Source organism: Neocloeon triangulifer, unplaced genomic scaffold (assembly GCF_031216515.1).
Source record: "Neocloeon triangulifer isolate White Clay Creek 2 clone unplaced genomic scaffold, ASM3121651v1 ptg000012l, whole genome shotgun sequence".
Taxonomy (NCBI): Eukaryota; Metazoa; Arthropoda; class Insecta; order Ephemeroptera; family Baetidae; genus Neocloeon; species Neocloeon triangulifer.
The window spans coordinates 4,320,439-4,343,872 of NW_026775554.1; the positions used below are offsets into that span (position 1 = coordinate 4,320,439).

Below are 23,434 nucleotides of genomic sequence, written 5' to 3' on the forward strand. Positions count from 1 at the left end.
CATGGAGATAAAACAAATGGATAGGAGATCAAAACTTTATCAGTATAAACTGAAAGATTTAAATAGCAAAATCATTCATTAATAATTATAATAATGACATATTGAGAATTTAATACATTATTTTAACTTTTTATTTAAACCAGATGGAAAATTTCAAATTATCAGAATTAAAAAAACATATCGTTTCATAACTGGTTTGATATTTGCGATACGATTTTGTATTTAATTTTTTTAAACAATATTAATTAGCTAATTATTAGATAGTTATTAGTGCCGGAAATGTGATCATTAAAAAATAATTTGAATTGAAGTAACGAGTTTAGATATCGACTATAAAATTTTGATCATTCATTTAAATTTAAATTTAAACAGGTTTTTTATTTAATGTCTAGATAATTTTTTTCTTTAATAAATCTCATTTAATTTATTTCTTCGTTGGGAGAATGGGGAAGGTAGGGTTAGCAATAGTGTACTCGACAAGAGTCTTCAAGCCAGGCCAGGTTTCATCCACGACACCTTGGATCCTAGAAGGGGGAGGGTTGAAGCCAGCAAGTCCACCTCCGGGAAGCTCATAGGTGTAAGCGTAACCAGCAGCTCCAATTCCATAAGCGTAGTCATCACTTGCACCAAAGGTGAAGTCTGCCAAGGGCCAAATAAATCAAGAGATTATTTGGTGTGAATTTAAAAAAAAAAATATCGTACAGAGTCCAGCGGCGGAATTCTCAACAGAGTAAACGGTGCCACTAACAGAGGCGATGACATCGGCAGATTTTTGACCAGCAGCGAACTGCAGAGAAAGAAATTAATTTTTAATGAAATATGTAAAGTAACCGATTTTCAAGAATTAAAATTCTTACCAAATCATCTGCATTGGGCACTGGTTCAATGGTGTGACCAAAGGGATACAAAATGAGCTAAAAGGATAAAAAAAATAAACAATGGAAGATTTTTGACGACTTTATAACATTTTTTTTATATATTTTGATTTAATTTGGCCATCCTTTTAATTGAATGAGAATTAATATTTTTCAAATTTATACCTACCGATCCGTAGCTGTGCAGAGCAACGTAGAGAACAAGGCTGTCAGCATTGGCGGCGATGAAGTTGCCGATGCCAGCGCACTCGGGCTCGGAGAAGGCAGAGGAGCCAGGGAAAGTTTCATCACAGTAAGCTCCAGCGCCTAATTAATGGAAAATTATGTTTAATTTTCTCCAAATCATTTCAATTTGAAACTAACTATCCCACAGGAAATCGAAGTTCCGGTTAGGGTCGGTGCCAACGCAGGTGGAGCCAGGGTTGGGCCTACGGGTCTTCCTCCAGAATCGGCTCTGACATTTTTCACATTTTTCAAATTAAAACATTACAATAAAATAAAATATAAGAAAAATAAATTTTAATTTGAAATATGAATATTATCGTACGTCTGTGGTGGAGAAAGAGTAGCCATCAGGGTTGGCGACGGGCAAGACATACCAGTCAGCAAGGTCGCGGAGGGCAGGGTCAGCGAGCACCTCGTCGATGATCCTCAGGCAGACGGGGGGTGCGATCCACTCGCGGGCGTGGATGGCGCAGTCGAACCACACGGTGGGCTGTCCGGCGGCTCCGTTGCTCAGCTTGATGCCGTGCAGCTCACGACCTTCGGTGGACAATCCGAGGTCAACGAGGCTGGCTACTGAGGGGTTGGCAGCGATAGTCTCGTGGACGTGAGCATTGATTTCGTCATAAGTCATGTAGCGATCGTAAACGGCGACGCGGGGCTGGCGGGGGATGGCGCGCATCAGCCTCTCCTGCTCGGCGAAGTCCTTCTCAACAATTCTGTTTTAATTTTGAAAGGTATCAATTTTTTTCAAATAAAAGTTTATAAATGTGTTTTTCTTAGCACATTTTTTACTTTCTTCAAAATGAGTGCAATGCTAAAAAAATTGGCCCGATCAAGTTTGCTTCAAGTTGCGTTAACTGCAAAGAAATGCAATGAAAAATTGGCCAAGAGCAAAAAGGGCCTTGTCATTTTGGCCCAATTAAAAAGGCGTAGTAATCACACAATGGGGCCTGAATTGACTCTTAGATTACTAAAAATCCCCTACTCTAAGAAATTTATTCCAGTCAATGCAGTCCAATTTAAAATTTTCTTACGGAGCCAAATCCTCAATCATGATTTCGTGAGAAATGCGAAGCCTGTTGAATGCGGCGTTGACCACGGAGGCCTCCTCAGGAGAGACCATCACGGTTGCTGGCCTGCCGACGACGGGGGTGCCCCAGAAGTCGTAAATGCGGCTCATCTTGTTGATGTAGGGCATCACATTGGGAGTCAATGGTGCCGTCTTCAGGACTTGGTATCTGTTCAAAATCAATTTTCAGTTTTTCAATCAAATTTTTGAATTCATTTTTACCCTGAGTAAGTTTTGTAGGCCAGGGCAGAGCCCACGACCAAAAGGAGCACAATCGATCCCAGCAACCTCATTGTGTCAATTGACTAAATTTTCAGTTCTCATCTTTTTTTATACCATCAGAGCTAAGTGCTTCTTATTATCTTTCTTTCCAAAAAAAATACGCGTTGCTAAGTATATAATGCAGTATCATTATAGTTCAAGAGACTCTTCCTCAAGATTCAAGAATTTGATTCTTATCTAATGTTTATCATCATTATGGAACTAGAAATGGATTTGGCTCCGCGCCGCCAGCAACTAATATTTTACCTTTGATCTCTGAAACAACCTGGGAGGCCATCGAGGTGCTTGCGCAAGCTGCTGCAGCTGCTGTCCGGACGTGCATTAAAAATAAAATTCTGTTTTAATAAAAAAATATTTGCTTGTATAATTTATTATTCAAATAAGCCTTTTTAAACTTCAACCATTACGATTTTTCTTTTAAAAAAAGGATGAAAAATAGAAAGAAATAAATGGATTAAATTTAAATTTAATAAAAATGTACTGAAATCATGTGTTTAAGCAAATAAATAATTATAATAATAATTTTTTAGAATGTCGTGTATGTTCACTAATATTTAAACATTCCAAAATAATCAGGTCCTGGTGCGATTTTTTGTAGCAATGAAATAGATTTAAACAAAAATTTTCAGCTATTAGCGCATAAAATTCTTGCTAGTGGTAGTGCCGATCTGTCCAACAATTCCATTTTCTCAAACGAATTAATTGATTTCAAAAATTAAGTGTCAACAAAGTGATGTAACAACTGGACAAATAAACAACAACAATAATAAAAATCTTGCAGAGGAAAAACAATTTGAATTGCAGTGCAGACCTACATCAGGATCTTAATCATAATAACTTTAAATTTTTATCACCCAAGAAATTGATTTTAATGGAAACAAGTTGCGACATAAATGTGGTCAAATTAAAACATTTTTTTTTTTAAATGAATTCATTTCATTTATTTCTTCAGGGGAGTTGTAGGGTTAGCAATAGTGTACTCGACAAGAGTCTTCAAGCCAGGCCAGGTTTCGTCCACGACGCGCTGGATGGCAGAAGCGGGAGGATTGAAGCCTCCAGATCCACCTCCGGGAAGCTCGTAGGTGTAAGCGTAACCAGCAGCTCCAATTCCATAAGCGTAGTCATCACTTGCACCAAAGGTGAAGTCTGCGTCGATAAAATGATAATGATTAGACGGTGATATTCGGTTTTCAAAAAATTATCGTACAGAGTCCAGCAGCGGAATTCTCAACGGGGTAAGTGGGGCCACCTACAGACTCGATGACAGTGGCAGAAGCGGTACCAGCAGCAAGCTGAAGAATTAGAAATTAATTATTTAATTCAATTCAATTTGTTCATTCTCTCACAACAGGTCAAGATTATTTTTTAGGGAAAAAAATCAAATTGAGGAGAGAATTGGCAGTCAGGCCTATTAAACAACATATTAAAACTCTTAAGCATAATTTGAAAGCAAAAGTGTTTGCAAATTAAACCTACTTGCCGAACTGGGGATGAATTTAAAAAAACGCATAATATTATTAATGAAGAATGTAAAGTATAATTTAACGAATCAAATGCTTACCAAATCATCAGCGTTGGGAACGGGATCAACGGTGTGTCCAAAGGGATACAAAATGATCTAGAAAGGAAAAAAATTACTTAAAGGAAAAAAATAATTGAAAAAATGAATTTTCATATCATATTTTTTTTAACAATTGGTAATGTGTATTTAAAATGAAAATGTACCGGTCCGTAGCTGTGCAGAGCAACGTACAGGATGAGGCTATCAGCATTGGCAGCAATGAAGTTGCCGATGCCAGCGCACTCGGGCTCGGAGAAGGCAGAGGCACCAGGGAAAGTTTCAGAGCAGTAAGTTCCAGCGCCTAATTAATGAAAAATTATTTATAATTTCTCTTCACATTATTTCAAACTAAAACTTACTGTCCCAGAGGAAATCAAAGTTCCTGTTGGGGTCGGTGCCGACGCAGGTGGAGCCAGGGTTGGGCCTGCGGGTCTTTCTCCAGAAACGGTCCTGTCGTTTTTTACAAAATTTATATACTTCAAAATCAAGAGAAATATTAGCATACGTCAGTGGTGGCGAAGGAGTAGCCGTCAGGGTTGGCGATGGGCAGGACGTACCAATCAGCAAGGTCGCGGAGGGCAGGGTCAGCGAGCACCTCGTCGATGATCCTCAGGCAGACGGGGGGTGCGATCCACTCGCGGGCGTGGATGGCGCAGTCGAACCACACGGCGGGCTGTCCGGCGGCTCCGTTGCTCAGCTTGATGCCGTGCAGCTCACGACCTTCGGTGGACAATCCAAGGTCAAGAAGGCTGGCCACTCCGGGATTAGCATCGACAGTCTCGTGGATGTGCGCATCGATTTCGTCAAAAGTCATGTATCGGTTGTAAACGGCGACACGGGGCTGACGGGGGATGGCGCGCATCAGCCTCTCCTGTTCCGCGAAGTCCTGCTCAACAATCCTGAATTGATTTTGCAATTGTATTATTTTTTCTAGTTCAGTATAATAATTTTTTTGCGTATCATTACACAAGAAATTTTTTAACTATATACACAAAAATGGATAAAAAGCATTATTTAACTTATTTTTTAAAGCAAATGTGGGTTCTAGAATTTTAATAGTTTAATTTCCTATTTTGGGAAATTTAGTCTAGTTTGAAATTTTCTTACGGAGCCAAATCCTCAATCATGACTTCGTGGGAGATGCGCAGCCTGTTCAAGACGGAGTTGACCACGGAGGCCTCCTCAGGAGAGACCATCACAGTTGCTGGCCTACCGACGACGGGGGTGCCCCAGAAGTCGTAAATGCGGCTCATCTTGTTAATGTAGGGCATCACATTGGGAGTCAATGGTGCCGTCTTCAGGACTTGGTATCTGTTCAAAATCAATTTTCAGTTTTTCAATCAAATTTTTGAATTCATTTTTACCCTGAGTAAGTTTTGTAGGCCAGGGCAGAGCCCACGACCAAAAGGAGCACAATCGATCCCAGCAACCTCATGGTGTCGATTAACAAATTTTCTCAACTCTCATCTCTTTATACCATCAAGGTGCTCGGCCATTATCTTTGTTTAAAAAAATAACCTTTTATCAATAAGTATACGCGTTGCTAAGTAAATGCAGTAACATTAAAGTGGACACAAGACTCGCCGGACTCACGCTCTCAAGATTTTTATCTGATATTTATCACTGATGAGGCTACGAGAATTATCTTATGTTTAAATTAGACTGCAGGAGTTGATTAAAAGTTTTTGTTTTTAGAAAGAAATCTGCCATGAAAATCTGAAAACATGAAAATTTAATCAAAACCAGTAAAAGGTGGCTTCGTAGATCAATAAAATGTTTTTTGATCATAATCTTGTTTTGAATAAGGCTATTTTGATGGAAAACTTTTTTAAAACATAATATGATTATTTTTCCTAATCTCTTATAAATGTATTCCTTTTTTTTTTATGATATGCAAGTAGGAAATTTTAAGAAAAAATAGTAATTTTAAGTGACTGTTGAAATAATTGATAATTTATTGTGATTAAATGAATTAAATTAAAAATTAAATTTATCATTCAGAGTTCCAAATTTTGATGACCATTAATGTTTGAAGATTGCTTCATCATTGCGAATCATTTGGTTTTTTTCTTTTGTGCTGCCAAAATCAATCAAAATCACATCATCATAGATAATGAAATGGTGTACGTGTTGATTTCTTTGTGAGTCTATCTAAAGTGGTAAATTCAAGCGGACAAACTCCCTCAGAGTTTTATATGTGATCTTATCTGCCACTTGCTATTTTTTGTCTCATCAACCACTCGAGATTTACTGAAGTTTTGGTGCCGAAACGACAACTTTAATAAAATCACACAAAGATTACTTAAAAAGGCACTTGAGTTTTCACCTCTTTGAATAATATGTACTTTATATTAGCGCCAATTATTATTAAGTACAAATTTCATTTTTTTTCTGTGGCAAAACTGTGATATAGAATAAGATTATAGGCTCTTATATTTTAAAGTAGATCTTCTTCAATTGAAGAGATATTATTATTAATTTTATTTATAATGCTACACGGAAGTGTATATCACCAAAATTTTTATTCGTGTAGAATCACAAAATTTTGAGCAAATCACGCACAACCTATGGAATTTCATTAAATACCCGTAATTATAATATCCAGGTCATTAAAAACAATTATAGCAAACTCAATGATTATCAAAAATAATAAATAATAAAAATAAAATTCCAAATTAATGCTAAACGCATGTTGGATTTCGTAAAAAAAAAATAAAAGAAAACGATTTCATTTTGCTCTAAGCAAAGTCAACAAGCCCAGTTACAATTTTTCAATATACAAAGTGATAAGTGATATGTAACAAATTTTGAAAATTTCGTTTGCAGATTCCGACTTCTGAGCTTCTTGATAATTTAAAAAAAAGTACGGTATTAAAGTCGATTCCTTATCAATCCTCCACTTGTACTTCATACTTGTAGAACGTCTGCATATATTATCTGATGAATAAAATTCGTAAAATTCCCACTGATATCGCAGCTGCTATTACATGGGGCCACGTGTGTCGCAGTCCATTCATTCGGGCGCGCTTTTGTAGTACCGCCGATGGACACGGCCAGAGAGGGCAGCACCTTCGCAGATCAGTCCAGCAAAATGTTTGCTAGCGCGAATTACAAAATATGGTGGGAAATCTCACGTTCGGTCAAGTGTCGTGCAATTTTGAGTGATTTTGGTGCAATTCGGGGTTAAGAGTGCGCGTCAACTTTATCCCCAGGTGCATAAGTAATTGAGGTGAGTGTCGTAAGTCAAGATTTGACGTCAGCTCGCGGATTTCGGCCGAAATCGAGTCAAATGTGGTCGCACGAAACGTGCAGCCATCGTGGCCAGCACATTGAACTTTGTCCCTGCACCTTGCTCCATTTCTACGCACCCGTTCCCACATCCTGTCATCGTTTCGCGAAAAATTAGCAAAATTCCAGAACAAAAACGTTGCAAATCTGTCGGGAAACGGCCGAATTTGACTTGATTTCCGCATCCCTGGTTTTCAGAGCTTGGTTGAATATTTATTTTTTTCTCACGCGATTTCGAGCGTTTCAATCTTTGATCATTGTCTAATTATTTTCTCGGACGTTTCAGTGATTTCTGGTGCAGCGAAGATATGCGGGCTGACATGTCAGGCCCAACGCAGAAGTCTGCAGTGACGACCGGACGGAGTCCATGCGCCGCCAGGAAGAGTCTGCCCATGTCCGAGAGACAGCAGATGGCCCTGGTCATGCAGATGTGCGCCAGCGACTCAGGTACGCCCTTGCCTAATTTTCCTTGGCAAAAATTTTCATTCCGTACCTCAATTTTTCTAAAATTTAAAATCAAAACATGATCACTCTCGATGTAGGGTTTGTTTTTGTTCCTTCGAGGATCATTTTGGAAGCAGAAAAACACCCCTGGTGACCTTTTTCGCCCTGATATTGTTCGTAGGGATTTGTCAAAGATTTAACTGGCAAAATTAGTTTGCGTTGTGCCGGCAAGATAATTTAATTGGTGTTACTGTTTCGCAATTGAGGGAAATTGTGGATGTAGTCCGTGGTCTCGACTACGAGATGGCAGGGCTGTGAGCAACGGAGCCCGTTGGCTTCGAACCAAAAATAACAAAGAGGAATGCCTGGTAGGGAGGCTCGAAATGGGAAAGGGGAGATAAGACGGCCTGGCAGCCAGGCAGGGAATTTATTTCCAGCGTCCTTGACAGAAAGGCAGGAGATGGACAAGAAAAAATAAATTAATATAATGCATTGAAAAATTGTGGGTCGTGTCGCCCAGGGCATTGATTTCCTTTTTAGCTATAGGTGGATTTGTTGTGCTCACAAAGATAAAAAAAATCTGGTTTGGAAATCCAGTAGAAACATCTAGCACACTCTAGAATTTTTTTTTGAAAACAAAATGTTTTGAATCGAGTTAAAATAAATTCAAAACTTGAGATTTAATTAAAATCTTAATTGTCTCAAAATAGAAAGCTTGTAAGTGATAAGAACAAAAACCAAGTCTACTGATGCTCACTGCGGGGGATGAGGTCTTTTTGATGTTGGAAGTTTTAGCAAAATTCTTGCCTTTGGATGTGCCGTTTCGTCCAGCAGTTCCTATTATATTTTTTATTTTTTTAAATAAGTTGCATTCAACAATTGAATGTTAACTGTAACAGTTAACAATGTGGACAAAAAACAACAATAATTTTAATAAATTTCTATCTTAACTTAAGTAATAACACAAACAAAACACTACTCTACACTAATTAGTACAGAAAAAACACACGCACACTAACAATTATCTGAGAATATCAGTAAGAGTTTAAAATATTATGTTTGATAATAATAGGCAATAATTTAAATCATTCAAATCACTTTTTGTTGGTTAGGATTTTAAAGTGGAATTTTGGTACAAAACTTCATACATATTTAGTTTAAAATTTAATAATAAGGTTGAAGAGAATATTAACATTTAAGAGGTTTTTACTCTTTTCAATTATTTGGCCTAGCCAAAAGTTAGTATAGTTCTATTTTACAATCTTTGCATGAGTCTGAATTGCAAAAATTGTCCCACATTCAGATAAGATAAGAGAAAAGAGGCAAAAGTTATTGTGAAACGCATCCTCTGGCAAATTCAACTAATCTTACAGAAAGAAAAATTAATTTAATCTGAAAATTTAAACTCCAACTCAAATTTTATTTTCTTCTGACTTAAAACTACAATTCAACTTCAACTAAGAAAATGATCATTGAAAGCAGTCTAGCCCGCTCGTACTATGAGCGTTTCCTCTTTAAACCGTGGTGCTTGCTTGCCGCAGCACTCGAAAGTTCCAACTCGAATTTTCCCAGCGTGCGACTGAATAAAATTGGTTTAAAAACCGTAGAGAGGCTCGTTGAAAGGAGCAAAATGAAAAAAAAGGCCAGTGCATTTGGCTCGGAAATGCAGAGCATTTTCATTTCCCAGCTCGTTTTTTGTTGCGAAATACAAAACAAGCTGGTTGGACGCCATGCTTTTTGCATTCAGCTCACTTAGTTACTTTGTTGTCGGCTAGAGAGAATGGGCGCAAAATTTCATGCGGATTGTGAATGTACAATACGTTTAGAAAAGCTATAAATAGTCACGTTTTAAAATTTTCTCTACTGCTGGGAATGCAAATAAACCTTGGAATTTGGCTACACGTGGCTCAAAGATAATTATGATATTTTGGAAATTTTTTTTCACAATTTTGTACATCAGAAAATAACAACCCGAATAAGATTGATGGTAATTTATCACTACATTAGCTTTGGTTTGTAGATTTCAGCTCCAAGGAGATTTGGAAAGAAAAATTAGAGTTATTTGAAAACTAAATTTTTTAAATTTAACATTGCTTCTTATGGGAATTTTCTAGAATAATTTTTTTCTCAAAATTCGCTAAATTGATACAAATTTCTCCAAATCACGTTCGTTTCACCCCAATTAAGATCAGTGGACATCAACAAAATTTACACTGATCTTAGGTTAAAATAAAAGGTTGAGAGGAATTGATTTCAGTGAAGATATTTCATAAACTTCCAACTTTTACAGAAAATACAGTTTGCAAAAAGATCTATTTCGTCTTAGAGTTGGCGAAACAAGTGGTAGTAAGTCTGGTCTAAATTATTTAGGAAAGCAATTGCAACTCTCGAGCTCGCCATTTTAGGACGAGGCTTAATTGAATTCGCTCTGAATTGAAGCCAGACATAAAGCAAAATGGTTCGAAAGTTACGACGCAAACGAAAGCGAAACAAAAGACAAATAAATAGCCCTTTGGTTGCGAATCATTCTTTCTTTTGTGCCGTCGCTCCCGCGAAATTATATTATATAATTTTTTTACTGCTGCCGCCGGACGGAAACTGGATTTTCCAGTTTCGCTCGAAAATCGTCCGTCCATTTAAGGAGGCGCATTTTTGCGCTCTTTAAAGTTGATATGAATGCGAGAGAGCGAAAGAAGCGAGTGAGGAAAAGGTCGGCGATTCATTTATAGGCGAACACTTGGCGCTGTTTATATTTCTATGTGTCTTGGCCTCATCAAACCAAGTTAGACTGGCAGTGCGGCTTTAATGTCTCTCGGGCCAGGGGGAACGCAGCGCGCACTTTTCAGGGGGTTCCAAATGATGGAGGGGGCATTGCTGTATTGATTTCTGTAAAAACTTCTCGTTTCACTCTGTGTTCATGGCGTCTCTCGCTCTCTGCCCAGGCCCGGCTTCGAATCGCAAACGCCCCGGCAACTTTGTGTTTCGCAAACACCGACGCAATTTTAGCTCGGAATTTTTAATTTCCTTGCCAGCCAAATTAACGAGCATTTCTCTTTGCAAAAAAACAACAAGAAGCCCCGCTCAACTCTTTTAATAAATACCAATTATGAGTTTAATCTCCTGTTTTCCTCTGCCCGCGATGCTCAGCGTGCATGATTTTAATTGAGGAAGGTTGTCTCCTTCGTCTCGCCCTTGCTGCGGAAACTTCACGTTTAATTAAAAGTCTTGTTTGAAATAAAAGGAATCAGGACCAGGTTTATTAAAAACGAAATGGATTTTTTTGCCTTAATAAACTAACATAAAAGAAATATTTATATAAATACTAGCAAGTTCTCTGACTAAATGAAATATTATTCAAATTTATTACTGCTCTTTTAAATTTGTTAAACATAATTGTAAAATATTTCACTTTTCACTCTTGGTTCTTACTCTTTGTTTTATTGCATTATAATTTAATTCCACTACTTCTCTGCTTCGTCTGGCTTTTTAATTCAATGTTTGAAACAGTTTGAAAGATTTTCAATAATCATGTTAAGAAAAGATTTAAAGGTACCTTTAAATTAATTTCATTTATACGGTTCAAACAAAATTATCAAGTATTCTTTGGCTGAATTGCTAGTAAAATTGAACAATTTAAATAACGGTTGTCTGAAAAGTATCCTTAGAAAATAATTATATATATTTTGAGACTTAAAAATTAGGGAGCAATTTGGGATTTTAAGAAGCTTTAGCATAACAATCCAATTAAAGATAAAAAAAATATATTTTCTTTTCACCAGGCACCAGGCCTGTTTGTTTGCCAAAAGTTAGGAATAAATCAATAGAATAAGAAAAATTTGCCTTCAAATCAATTTTTAATTTTTTAAATTCGTTTACATTGAAAGCGGCAGAAAAAGGATTCAAACTTTGAAATATCTTAATCAATTTAATGCAAATACTAATATTTTAAGTAATTTTTATATTAATAAACTGCTAAATAAAATTTTCCTCTGTTTCTACTCTACCTGAAGCAGAAACAATTTAAATTTTCATTTACACGTAAAATCCTTGAATGAAGCTCTAAAATTCCACTCCACCATTTCATAACTAAATGCAAAGTCTGCAACTGCACAAAGTTTATTTTTCAGTGTCCCTTCTCCGCACCAGCTGAAGCGAAATTCAGTGAGCCGAGTTTCGAAAAGTATCATCGTCGGTGGTGCATTTAATAATTTGTGGGCACCGGCGATGTTGTTGTTAGTCTGTGGGACGAATATATCCACGCATAGTTCATGCTTGGTTGGTTTGCTTCTCACAGACCAACGGCACAGAAATTCAGAAAAGAAGGCGACCGCAAAAAGTAGTCGCCGCTGCCGATTAAAAACGCAGCCCAACTGCTTTTTCGACCAACCTGCTCGTTTTTAATTTAAATATACATATGCGGACGCCTTTGCAGGTGAACTTGCTGCTGATTGAATTTCAAATGCGATTTAAATTTCCCTCCGGCTGAAATTTCCACTGCCTATTTCACGCGCCCAAGGTAACGAACGAGTCCTCCATCTTCGGAAGACGATTTTCATTCAAATCCGTGGAAAAAGTGACCTATTTTATGCAGGCTCGCGTTTCAATTATACATGCCCCTTTCATACACACGTCTTTGCAGATCGGGTTGCCTCTTGGGGAGTACATAGAAGTACGGACTGATTTCATTTTTTTTGTCAGCCAACTGGGAAATATAATTTCATCTTCTGCGAAGAGTTCTGAGAAATGCTCCATGGTCCTCGGATGTTATTTCAAAGACGTAATAAAATGGCGTATTAGTTCAACAATGAGAGAGCACAGCTTTTTTCATTGCTTATCTCTCAGCATGATTTTTTCTTTACCTGCAATATCAATTTAATTTATGATATTTCAAATTTAAAAAAAAAATAATTCCTCCAGCCCTCAGAAAGCATTTCTATGCAGAATTAAAGAATTATCTTAAAAAATGATTAAGATATAATACATCTCATTCCATTCAATTCTGTTCATATTTTAACAAATAGTAATATTTTCTGAAGTTTTTAATCGGAAATAGCAAATAGGTATTTTGAATCTTAATAATTGTTAAGAATCAACTCAAGCTGAATCATACTTGAGCTTTCACAATATAATATAAAAAATATAATACGGAGAAAATATAATTTTCACAAATTGTTTATTATTTTTTCAAATTATTTTTTCTTACCAGCATTCTTTTATCTTCTTTTGTGTTCTCCCTTTTTCCGGTGGAACTGCTTAACGATTGAATAAAAATAAAGTTTGTAATTATTTACTTATATTGAGATTTTTTGTCAGCCAGTGTTAATAATCATGATTTCTACTTTCATTTTTTTATTATTATTTCTGGCCCAGTCAGGAACACGCTGGAAAGATAAATTGTAAGTTCTCTCCTCTCGAGCATTCACCAGCGAAACGTCGAGCAAGACAGTGCAAGGTCAGGTGGGCTTGGCTCGCTCATAATACCTCGCTGTTGTGTGTCACGTCGAGAAGTGTTATGAGGGAATTCTGAAATGCCTGCCTCATGTAAAACGATGACTTTGAACCCATCCTAAACCAATAAAAAAACAGACCCGGCCGATTTTCGGCGCAAAAGCAAAATAATAATAATTTCATCCTTTGTGTTAATTCTTTTTTCAGCCAACACAAACAACCCTTCGTCGAGTCCGCCCCCGGTCCTGTCTCCGAGCGGAGGCGGCAGGGCCCGCATCAGAAACGAAAGGGGTGAGACGCAGCTCCACTTGGCCGCCATCAAGGGCGATATTGCTCAAACAAAAAGGCTGCTGGCTCGAGGATCGGACCCCAACATCGCCGACTTTGCTGGTGAGTACCCTTCTGGTGTTCTGCGAGACCGGAAACGTATTTTGTTCGCGCAAAGTGCGGTCTGCTCGGCCTGAAATACTTGAGAAAGAAGGAAATTTAAATTATGGTAAAAGTCTGGAAAACTTGTTTAAGAGTGTTGAAATGTAAAGACAAATAAATAATAAACATATAAAAACATAGTAAGTCAAATTAATTAAGAATTATCAGTTATTGTTGAAAATATAATATTTTAGTTAAAAATTTAATTATCAAAATTCAAAATAAATCAACCGGATATTCTCTCTAACTCTCCTAAGCAGAAATTTAAGATAAAATTTTGTTTAAATTATGTATACAGAATTCTGCATTCACATTTTTAAGCTTTTTATATTTGAGGAAAAAAAATTTGTAACAGTTCTATTTGAAAATAAAATAATTTTGCTGGTTAGGAATCAAAATGGTGGTAAATAAATAAAATTAATATAAAATTTGAACCATAAATTGAAGTTCCCTAATTACGATTTAAAGTTTTGATTTTGTTAATAAAGACCAGAAATTTTCTTGCCATTATCTCAATCTTTTAAAGATTGAACCACTGTGAGAAATACCAGATGTGGAATCATAGACACGCTCAAAGTTGCGCGTCGGGATCGCATCTTTCTTGCGGCGGCCGTGAATTTGCGCGTAGCCTTGATTTGATGAGCCGAGCGAGCGTTTTTGCACGCGGCAAAAAGTGCGCAGTTTACAACAGCAGGTATGCAGCTAGAATGACGCGACTATTTTTACGCTATCGTGGCTCAACAACCCCGTCGCATGTACACTGCAAAGAAGTAGGTCTTGGCGCTATTTTTACGGCCGCAGACAGACTTTCACGCATCTGCCTCCGCTGCTTGCACAGACCACTATTTTTTTGAATGGTTATTTTTTCCCTCGTCTTCATCATCATCATCCCCCGGCCCGAAACGCGCCATCAAGCAAAAGCAGCTCGCAAAGAAATAGTGTGTATGAGAAAAACGCGCGCGGTCAGAAAGAGAGCATTATCCACACCCTCGGTTCTTTGCTGCTGCTGCTTGTAAATAGAATTTTTCTTTCCAAGCACAGAGGCCCCTGATTTTTCCCCAAGGGGCATGTTTTTGTATGCGAGCTTCTTGTGACCCATTTCGATTGGGAATTGGCGTTTCAAAAGTAATGCTTCTCAAAGGCAGGCCTGTCGAAAATGTCTACAAATAAGTTTGAAAAAATCTCAGAATTATTAATTAAAGATTTATTTTTTTTAAAACCTTAGAAATTAAATTTAAAACTTTTTTATTATGAAGATTAAAAGATAAAGATAAGATAACAGAATTCCTGGATTATAAAGGTTTTCGTGGACAATCAAAACGGGGGGAAAATCAAGTCGGCTCAAATTTTCTAGTAATTTTTTCTAAAACATGCACAAATTTAATTTTAATCGATTGGAAATTGAATAATCTTTGATACTTATAAAAAATTGACTCCTAATAGAAAATGTTTGAGCTAAAATTATTAAATTAATTTTTTGTTTTCAACTTTTTTAATTTGGAAATAATTCTGATTAAAAACGCTCAAAATAGAATTCTCACCATTCAGAAATTAGTAGTTTTACTGATATCGAGTTAATCACGCTAGCTGAAAATCGGGAAAGAGTATAAATTTTAATATCAAACAAAAATTTTCTTACAAGGTTTGATTTATTTTAAATTTATATTGTTAAAATTTTTTTTAAACTTGACTTTGTTGACAATTGGTGAGCAAGAAGAGCAGAAAGAGTTTTATGAAACGCAACTCCTTTCAATGATGGCACAACAGCTGCCTTGTGTCTCTCGTTTATTAGTCAAGTAGAGACTTCCTGTGTATGTGTGGTGCTTGCTTGCTTGCATGCTCAAGACTGCTGGCTGGCTGGGAAAACTACGAATTCTCTTTGCCACTGTATTTATTCTGCCACAGTTTTCTATTTCTTAGACTCTTTCCCGAGAAGGTCTTTTTTCGTCCCCCAGTCAAACGCTCGGACGTCGAGATAAAAATAATAATATCGGCCGATAAATCAATTTCCATATGCAACAACAGGTTCCGTGACGTCATTCACCGTGCAAAGTTGAAAATATTATTCTGAGCCGGCCTCTTGGAGCTGCCTGTTTTCCTAGAAGCGTTAGGCAGGCAGGGTCGTTTTCGTTATTTCCAGCTGGGTGCGTGAAAGAAAGATAGGAAATTTTCGCCGCTGCTTTACAATTTTTGCTCTTTTTGAGAAAGAAGAACCATTGATAAATTTCACGCTTTTTTAACAAAAGCTGGGCCACCCTTTATTGAACGCCAAAATGGCGCTGGAATATAAAGTAGAATTGTATTTAATATATGAAATTGGCAATTTATTATTAAATTTTTTATCGGACACAAAGGACTTTTCCTTTTCAGACCTTCTGAATCACATTTGAGCTCGAAAGTGATCGATCCGTGTCGTTGGAAATCTAATTTGACAAAGTTTTGCATTCGCCCGAAAATAAACTGCGCACTTGAATGATTCGGTTGCTGGGCGCGTTCATTGTATTCAAGTGACTTACTTAGTTGCTCCGAAGCTGTTGTCATGTGCGACGGGAACGTGAATCGCGCGCCGACGTCAATGCTTGCTTATGTAACGGAAAGTGAATCAAATTAAATAAAAGCAGCGGAGGAGGAGATTGATCGGTGTTACTTTTTCAGTATTTATTTGATTCATCGATTCGGCGTTTTATTTTTTAATAAATATCAAAATGAAGACTCACTCCGTGTTGTTTACACGCCAGACTTGTGCAAACATTTATGTGGTGTGTCGATTATCGCGGCTTATTATCGTCACTTAGCCGCTGATTTGCACTATTTCCATCGGCGTCGGCATCTCGCGCTGGCCACGTGCGGATGCTGGCCTGCGTTTTTCGCTTTCAGACTCTGTTCGCTGCTACGTTCTGATGAAATCTTAATGGAAGATAAGAAGATGGCTGCAATAATTAGGCTGTGCTTGCTCTTCAAGAAGCTTCTCTCTGCTGGGAACGCTAATGCTCCCGGATTGCAGTCTCATGTTGCTCCATAATGCTCTTCAAGTGCAGGAACAGCCCCGCACCGAGCAGGGGATTTCGAGCGAGCTGTGTAAATTTTTCAGAAGGTCTTTTGAAGGACAACGGGAAGGAAAAACTTTCAAAATTCAATAATTAAATAATTTAAAATTTGGCCACAAACCTTTCACGTCTATCAAGAAATTAAAAAAGCTGTAAAAATTATGCTTCGCTTGAAAATATCACAAAACGCCAATCTGAATATTCAAATTTTTGTGAAAATCAAGATATTTCAACCGAATCATTTAATATCAAAACGTAATTTAAGACTTCGTAAACAATGATATAACCAAATAACAATGAATGAAATTATAAGGGTCCATAATTATTAATTGTGAAAGTAGACATATGTAAAATTTGGAAAAACAAATTTGGATATCAAAAAGCTCTTTAATATAAATTTTCACGTTATCAAACTTTAGCAACTTTTATCACATTCAAATTTAAGCATTAATTTTCCTTACAGACTCCATTAAATATGCTTCAAAATTATGACAGAATTTATTACAAACATCTTTTGATATTTGAAACAAAAATCCGCTAATGACCACGCTTTGAAAATTGAGCCTTCAATTGATTCGCTGAATGACGCCCAAATTAAAAGGAAAGATTTGCGAAGTTGGCTCTGCCAAATGGCAATTTTCTTTCTCTCTTTCCTTGTGCACGCATCGAGCAAACAGGGCGGCGTGGAATGTTATCTCTCTTTCGCGTCCAAAGAAAGAAAGGTTTCTCGTTCAGCGGGGAACGAACGAGAAACGATCGAACGAGAAGAGCGACGGCGGCCGAGGGAAAAGAGAGGAGCTGCACTCCTGAATGTAATGGGACTTGATTCAAAATTAATGCCATCTTTATGCCGTAATGAAATCTTTATTACTATGCGCCAACGAGCAGTTCCACGGAAAAATGCTGCAGCCGGGCCCGCCCGCCCGTCCCTGGGCATTTGCATGCCAAATTTGCAATCTAGCAACGCTCGTGCGCCGCGTAATTGGCTTTGTAATTGCGACCCCAAAAAGTAGAAGAGGCTTATAAATAATCAAATTATAAAGAGGGGGAAGCGATCGGTGCATGAAAAAAATCGAGTTTTAATTTATTCGTTGTTGGACTGATTGAGCAATAATTTTTCAATTATTCTGAAATTGCGTCGGTTCTCGCAGCGTCTCAATTTGATTCCTGCTGGCAAGACGAGTTTTCCTGGTGACGGAGTTGGGTTTAGCACGGCTGATTTCCGAGAAGCAGTTTCGCCATTAATCTTTTAAGCCGAAACGCTGCGTCGTATATATAAATGTTGAGTTTCGGATTAAAGTGAAAAGGAAAGCTCCAAAATGTCTCATGAGCAGTTTTAATATGCAAATCCAACGTAGTTTGAAATAATTATACTAATTAGCTGCAATTAAATTTGAAATTTCAAAGTGATTTCATGGCAAATCTAATTGCCCAGCACGTTCTTGGCATTATAAACAAAGTTTTTGGAGAAATGATTGAATTTCATTTAATTGGAATATGGGAATTTCCAAATTAATTTATATAAGACTTTGAAGTTAAAGCAATTAGTTTTTGCTTGATTAATGATTTCAAATTAACTGAAATTTGGCAAAATTAGCTAGAATTGAACACAATTATAAAATTAGAAAAAAAGTGCCGCTTTTTTCTACGTGAGTGACCTAGAAGGAAAATTTTTCAGTTGAGGCCAGGCTGTTTGTCGTCATTATGGCACCGCGTGATAAGTTCACTGGTTGCAACGGCTCTGGTTTCCGCCGCCGCGTTTAGCGCCTGGCACAAAATTCGTTGTTTTTTCCTTGGCCGCGCATAGTTTAACTCTTCTTTCTCGCACGGCTCCGATGCACATGCATGCATGTATGTGTGTTTTCTTTCTTCTTTTCTCCACTCTGACAACGTTCTGCTGCTTCCTCCGAGCAACTTTTCTTATTCTCAGACGCCGTAGAGCATATAAGAAAACGCGGCCGGACAAAATGGTCCCGGCCAGGAAGAAATTACAAAGCAAACTTTCCATTGTAGCAGGGACTCTTTATTCTTGTTCCTAATACGCTCTGTTTTGTTCGCTACGAGGAAAAGGAAGGCCCTTTGTGAATAAAAGTCCATATGTGGAAAACCTGAAACCCCAATTTGCCTGAAAAGTATTTGAAAGTTGATGCTTTTTTATTTAGTTGCAATAGAATATTTTTTTCAAATTCAATTACTGCCCATTTAGAGAGAATTATTTTGCATTACTAAGTAAGAACGATTTACATCTAGGATTCATTAGTTTTTTTCCAATTGGAAAAAAAACTTTCACACAATTTTTATAATTTTTTATTCAACAAGTTCAACGTTTTCCTTGATTCTGTTTAAAGGAAGTTGTATAGAGGAAAGAACTTTGATTAGAGAAGTCGCGTTTTGCTCGGCGCGACCACGTCTGCACTTCCTTCCCTGCTCGATTTTATCATTGACCTTGTACGGAGGATCTGCAGCAGACCAGACTAACCAACGGCGGAGCACGGCGGTGCAGCTTTATTTTTAAATGTATGCCGCTGTTTGTGGTGTCACGTTATTATTATTAGCCATCTGCGCTCCGTCCGACGCTGCTCGTCATTGATTTCTCTGCACGGCCTTTGCCTGCACGCATCAATGGCGATTTGCGCTTTTTCTTACTGTACTGTGGAATGAGAAACTGGCTCTCGGAATGAGCAAAAAGTTTGTTATTGCTCCAGCTAGGACATGAAAATACCAAAACACATAACCAGCAACCGCACTCAAAATAGCTTTATAAAGCAAACTTTCCTAATTTGCATAACGTAAATGGCAAAATCGACGACACCTCCTCTCACTTTGCTTTTATAGAGGGGCCTCAAGTTCAACGATTAATTTTCTTAAGTTTCTGACAGCATTTCCAAGCAGATCTTGCAAACCATAAATTAAACTTGAAATTATCTCTTTAAATAGTTTGAATATTGAAATTGATTTGAACATAGTTAGTGAAATTTAGGAATAAAACTTGTGACTTTAATTTTTAATCGGGTTCTGAGTTCAAGTTGAAATCCTACAGATGGTCTCGAAAAGCAGACTAGAAATGTTACATTCTAAATTAAATTCAACTAAATTGAATCTTCAATTTTCAAAAAGAATATTTTAATTAGTTTTCAAACAGTTCTTCGCTTTGTTTTTATTCAATTTACAATGCAGTTTTACTTCTGTACATTTCGAGAGGCGTAAAAAAATACCGTTTCGATCGCGAATAATAGATGAGGCAATTACTGCACCAGTGCAACTTAATGAAAACTCCCATTACCCGAACATGTAGACAAAACTCATTAAAATATACAGACCAATTACAACGTGCGATAGCTTTTCCAAAGTGTAATTATATTCGCTCCTTGCTGAAAATATGCAAAATGTATCTATCTAAATCAGAATTTTCAATTAAACGCGGCTGACGTAGAGGATCTGTTGGAGTTTTTTCCCCCAACATTTGTAATTAAAAGCGTTTCGCAGAAAACGGTCATTCTTTTCCAGAGAGACGCAAAAGCAGCACGCATTTGTCATAATTAAACGGCCAAAAGAGTTGCAGCTCGTTCCATAAATGTCACGCCGCCTTTGTTCTCCCTCGCTTTCTGGCGACCCCGCCCAAACATTTTTCGCCCAAACCGTCTCTGCGCGTTTAAGGAAATGAGTTGAAACTTCTGTTGGAAAATTCAGTTAGACCGTGAAGAGGCGTTTGATTATTGTTGCTTTCATGTGCTCATATAATACTGTTATCATGAGTAATTAGTTATGCGAGAGGCGAACCGGTTTGAATGGAAATATAAAAAGTGCCTCGCCAGCAGTTGCCTCTCTGCCTGCCACCATCATCATTGTGGGCCATGGTGCCACACAGACTGTGCAGCCAGAGAGATGATGGAATAGATAGATGGGTGGAATTGATGCTCGTTTTGCAATGCTCCATATTTCGCACGCCGCCGACGACTCCAATTCCCGGGGCCAGTGCGGGGTTGCAGGCGTGAGGGTTTTGATGTGGAAAAAACTTGGAAAATTTATATACGGACGAGGCAGAGGTCATTTGAAAGGCGTGCGGAGAGTGGGAATTCAAATGTACTCATAAGTCGCAACTAAATAATTGGAAAGATATCTAAACTGGAAACTCTTAATGAGATTATTCTATCTTTTCTCTTAAACAAGTTTTTTGCATTTCAAATATTTTCATTTATCTTTTAATAAATTGAGTATGGTTTCAGTTTGTTAATTTTCCGTTAAAATAGAAAATTGTTAAGAAATTTTGATAATTTAACTTCAGCTTAAAACTTAATTTGCAACTTCAAACCCAAGTAAGAAATGAAATAACTGCAAAATTTAATTTCAGTAGTTTCTAATTCTGGTTTCGGGTGAACTTTGGTGGCACGTGGAGCACTTTGTGGGCCCCAGACGACATTTTTTCATTATTCCTTCTCCAGCCGGTGCTTAATTGAGTTTCTTTGGCTTTCTGCTGGCGAAACTTGAGCCCGGAGACCTTTTGGTCGGTGTCCAAGCATCTCGGCGTTTCAACCACTCTAGGATTTTGTTTTCGCCGCACCTCCCACGTCAGCCAGCGTCGCCTCCATTCAGCGGCCAAGTCTCATTATTTTCGGCCAGATTACTTTTTCTTTCTGCCCTCTGTGCTGTTTTTCCTCGCGCCAATTGTAATTAAAAGTGAGGTGCATACGCACGCAAACGGCGCTTTTTGCTTGTCCATAACGAGCGGCTCGAGATTTATCTGGCGCATTCACACCTCTCTTTCTTCTCGCTTTCAGCTCCTCTTCTTGTGTCCAATTATTTTGCCGAGAAATATCGGGTATCGAACCGGCGGCGGCTCATACCACTGCCGGGCGCGCTCACGTGACGTCAGCTTATCGAATTTCTCATTTTCTCTCGCTGCTCCCCCCGGCTGCTTGCTTTTGCACCCCCGACGAACGCCGCCCCAACCCTGGCCCTATGCAATTTTGCAACGTGCATTAATATGATATGAATTGGCGCGACGTTCTCTCCCAAACAGAGCCTCTGTTGCACTCTTCTCTCTCTCACTCTCTTTCTGCCTGCGCAATATTTTCCAATTTCCGGGCCACGCCAGATTTGCTTCCGAACTCTAGGGACTTGCGAGAAGCAAAGAGTGACCGTAAGTTCAAGAAATCTGCAACCGGGGAATTTGAAAATCGGCTCGAATTTGAATTATTAATGCCCAATTTCAAATTTACACCAAATCGTTTGCTTGAAAAAAAATTGAAAATAAAATACATCCAGAAAGCCGCACTTTTGCCAAGATTTGATCTAATTTGAGAGGGAATTTAAATCGGGATGAAGTTTTTATGGCGCTGGGGGCATTTCTCGTCCAGGAGAGCAAGTTTTATTCTTAAAATCTCTTCAAACATGCACTATTGGGAATTAGCCAAGTTTTTCTCTCATTATTTTCAAACATCAATCTAATGTCACGAAAAGTTTTAATGAATTTTTCAGATTTATTTGTGCGTTGACACGAAATGAGAAATTATTGTGAAATTGCTGATGATTCATCATTTTCGTCTGTCTTATCAGGGACATTTCCATGTTATCAAATCAAATTCTCACGCAAACTTGCTATTTACTCGATAATAATTCTTTTTCGTCGTGCTCATATATATAATTTTGCCATGTGCTGCGCGATCAGTTTGGTTATCTAATCCCCGTTTTTGCAAGCGCCGTTTGCACGTGTATTTATTTTCGCCAAGGTCTCGAGCACTCGCTCGTACATTGTAAATGCGCGAGAGCGTACTGTGTGCAAGTAAATAGGCACGTACAGTACATACGGCGCCGTGTATTCGTTTATTTATTTGCCACGGCAATGAGGAAAGAAAGAAAAGAGGGAACGGTCGTGCCGGTCCGCGAAAAATATAAAAGGAAGAGCAAATAAAATAATGTGCCGCCTGCTGCAGCCTACTTAAAGTAATTCTGTCCACACACACACACACACATACACATGAATATGCATACCATTGTTTTGGCGAATAGCGATGGCCTTGATATTTTGCCATTTTAGCGAGCCGAGATCTTTCGTTCTGTAGCAGCACGAATTTTGCTCTGCCGAGATGCGACCAAATAGCTCGGATTCTTCGCTTGTAAAAAGGTGACTCAGCAGATGGGAAAAGGAAGAGGCGCTAATTTGCTGCATGACTGTAATGCTGAAGAGACTCAAGATATGGGATACGTGGGAGAAAACGAAGTGAAACATTTTTCGAAACGGAAACGCTTGTACAAATATAAAAACAATTCAGTATGGGAACTGAAATTTGTACAATATAATAATTTTTGTAATCAATATTTGAACATGAAAGCAATTAAATGTTTGAAATTTTTCATTATTTGTGTGAAATTGTTAGTAAAAACTTTTGAATTAGTTTCTAACATCAGACTTATATGAGATTATAAGTTTGTAAAATGTTGTTGTTGGGAAAAAGAATCTGTAACTTTTACACTTTGATTGATCAATGAAAAGCAACAGAATTCTAGAGGAAAATAATTATCTAGATGCAATGTCTATTTTGAAATTAAGTCTTTTAAACGTTTTTGTTAGAGCTTTACTATAAAAATAGTTCTAGATTTTTACTTTTTAAAAAATCAGATGTTCATTTTGCTCGCTTATTTTGTAATTGCGGAATCTTTTATTCTCTTTGACGCTGAATCAAATTCGTGGTGCATTGAATGGCGCCTGTCAATTGATGGTTGGGTGAAAAAAGCCTCTCGCACGCACACATCTCTTCAAAATCCG

At 37.7% G+C, this 23,434-nt stretch overlaps 3 protein-coding genes across 3 annotated transcripts in view; 1 reads left to right on the forward strand and 2 right to left on the reverse strand.

Annotated features, from left to right (window-relative positions):
* Nucleotides 1–335: 335 nt before the first annotated feature.
* Nucleotides 336–2,533, reverse strand: LOC132196939 (carboxypeptidase B-like). Its single transcript, XM_059619905.1, has 8 exons — nucleotides 2,392–2,533; nucleotides 2,135–2,338; nucleotides 1,423–1,816; nucleotides 1,239–1,329; nucleotides 1,045–1,181; nucleotides 858–914; nucleotides 703–787; nucleotides 336–639 (listed from the first exon to the last, which is right to left on the reverse strand). Exons 1-8 carry the CDS (start codon nucleotides 2,460–2,462, stop codon nucleotides 425–427), a joined length of 1,254 nt encoding a protein of 417 aa, XP_059475888.1. The 5' UTR covers nucleotides 2,463–2,533; the 3' UTR covers nucleotides 336–424.
* Nucleotides 2,534–3,311: 778 nt separating this feature from the next.
* Nucleotides 3,312–5,526, reverse strand: LOC132198328 (zinc carboxypeptidase-like). The gene is made up of 8 exons (XM_059622302.1): nucleotides 5,377–5,526; nucleotides 5,120–5,323; nucleotides 4,518–4,911; nucleotides 4,372–4,462; nucleotides 4,177–4,313; nucleotides 4,013–4,069; nucleotides 3,659–3,743; nucleotides 3,312–3,597 (listed from the first exon to the last, which is right to left on the reverse strand). The coding sequence occupies exons 1-8, from the start codon at nucleotides 5,445–5,447 to the stop codon at nucleotides 3,392–3,394; spliced, it is 1,245 nt and encodes a 414-aa protein (XP_059478285.1). The 5' UTR covers nucleotides 5,448–5,526; the 3' UTR covers nucleotides 3,312–3,391.
* A 1,558-nt stretch (nucleotides 5,527–7,084) lies between these two features.
* The window catches only part of LOC132198327 (ankyrin repeat domain-containing protein 11), a 48,824-nt gene continuing 32,474 nt past the window's right edge, over nucleotides 7,085–23,434 (forward strand). Inside the window, exons 1-3 of the mRNA XM_059622298.1 lie at nucleotides 7,085–7,241; nucleotides 7,587–7,747; nucleotides 13,400–13,582. Of these exons, the coding sequence (XP_059478281.1) occupies nucleotides 7,609–7,747; nucleotides 13,400–13,582 (322 nt within the window). The 5' untranslated portion in view covers nucleotides 7,085–7,241; nucleotides 7,587–7,608. The remainder of the gene's footprint in view (nucleotides 7,242–7,586; nucleotides 7,748–13,399; nucleotides 13,583–23,434) is intronic.

Excerpts from the sequence above, each read along its gene's own strand:
- LOC132196939 (XM_059619905.1), bottom strand. The coding sequence starts at position 2,462 with ATGAGGTTGCTGGGATCGATTGTGCTCCTTTTGGTCGTGGGCTCTGCC. Across the intron at positions 1,817-2,134 it reads ATGATTGAGGATTTGGCTCC|AATTGTTGAGAAGGACTTCG; the intron begins GTAAGAAAATTT and ends AAATTAAAACAG. Across the intron at positions 915-1,044 it reads CTCTGCACAGCTACGGATCG|CTCATTTTGTATCCCTTTGG; the intron begins GTAGGTATAAAT and ends TTATCCTTTTAG.
- LOC132198328 (XM_059622302.1), bottom strand. The coding sequence starts at position 5,447 with ATGAGGTTGCTGGGATCGATTGTGCTCCTTTTGGTCGTGGGCTCTGCC. Across the intron at positions 3,744-4,012 it reads TTCCCAACGCTGATGATTTG|CTTGCTGCTGGTACCGCTTC; the intron begins GTAAGCATTTGA and ends CTAATTCTTCAG. Across the intron at positions 3,598-3,658 it reads GAATTCCGCTGCTGGACTCT|ACTTCACCTTTGGTGCAAGT; the intron begins GTACGATAATTT and ends TTATCGACGCAG.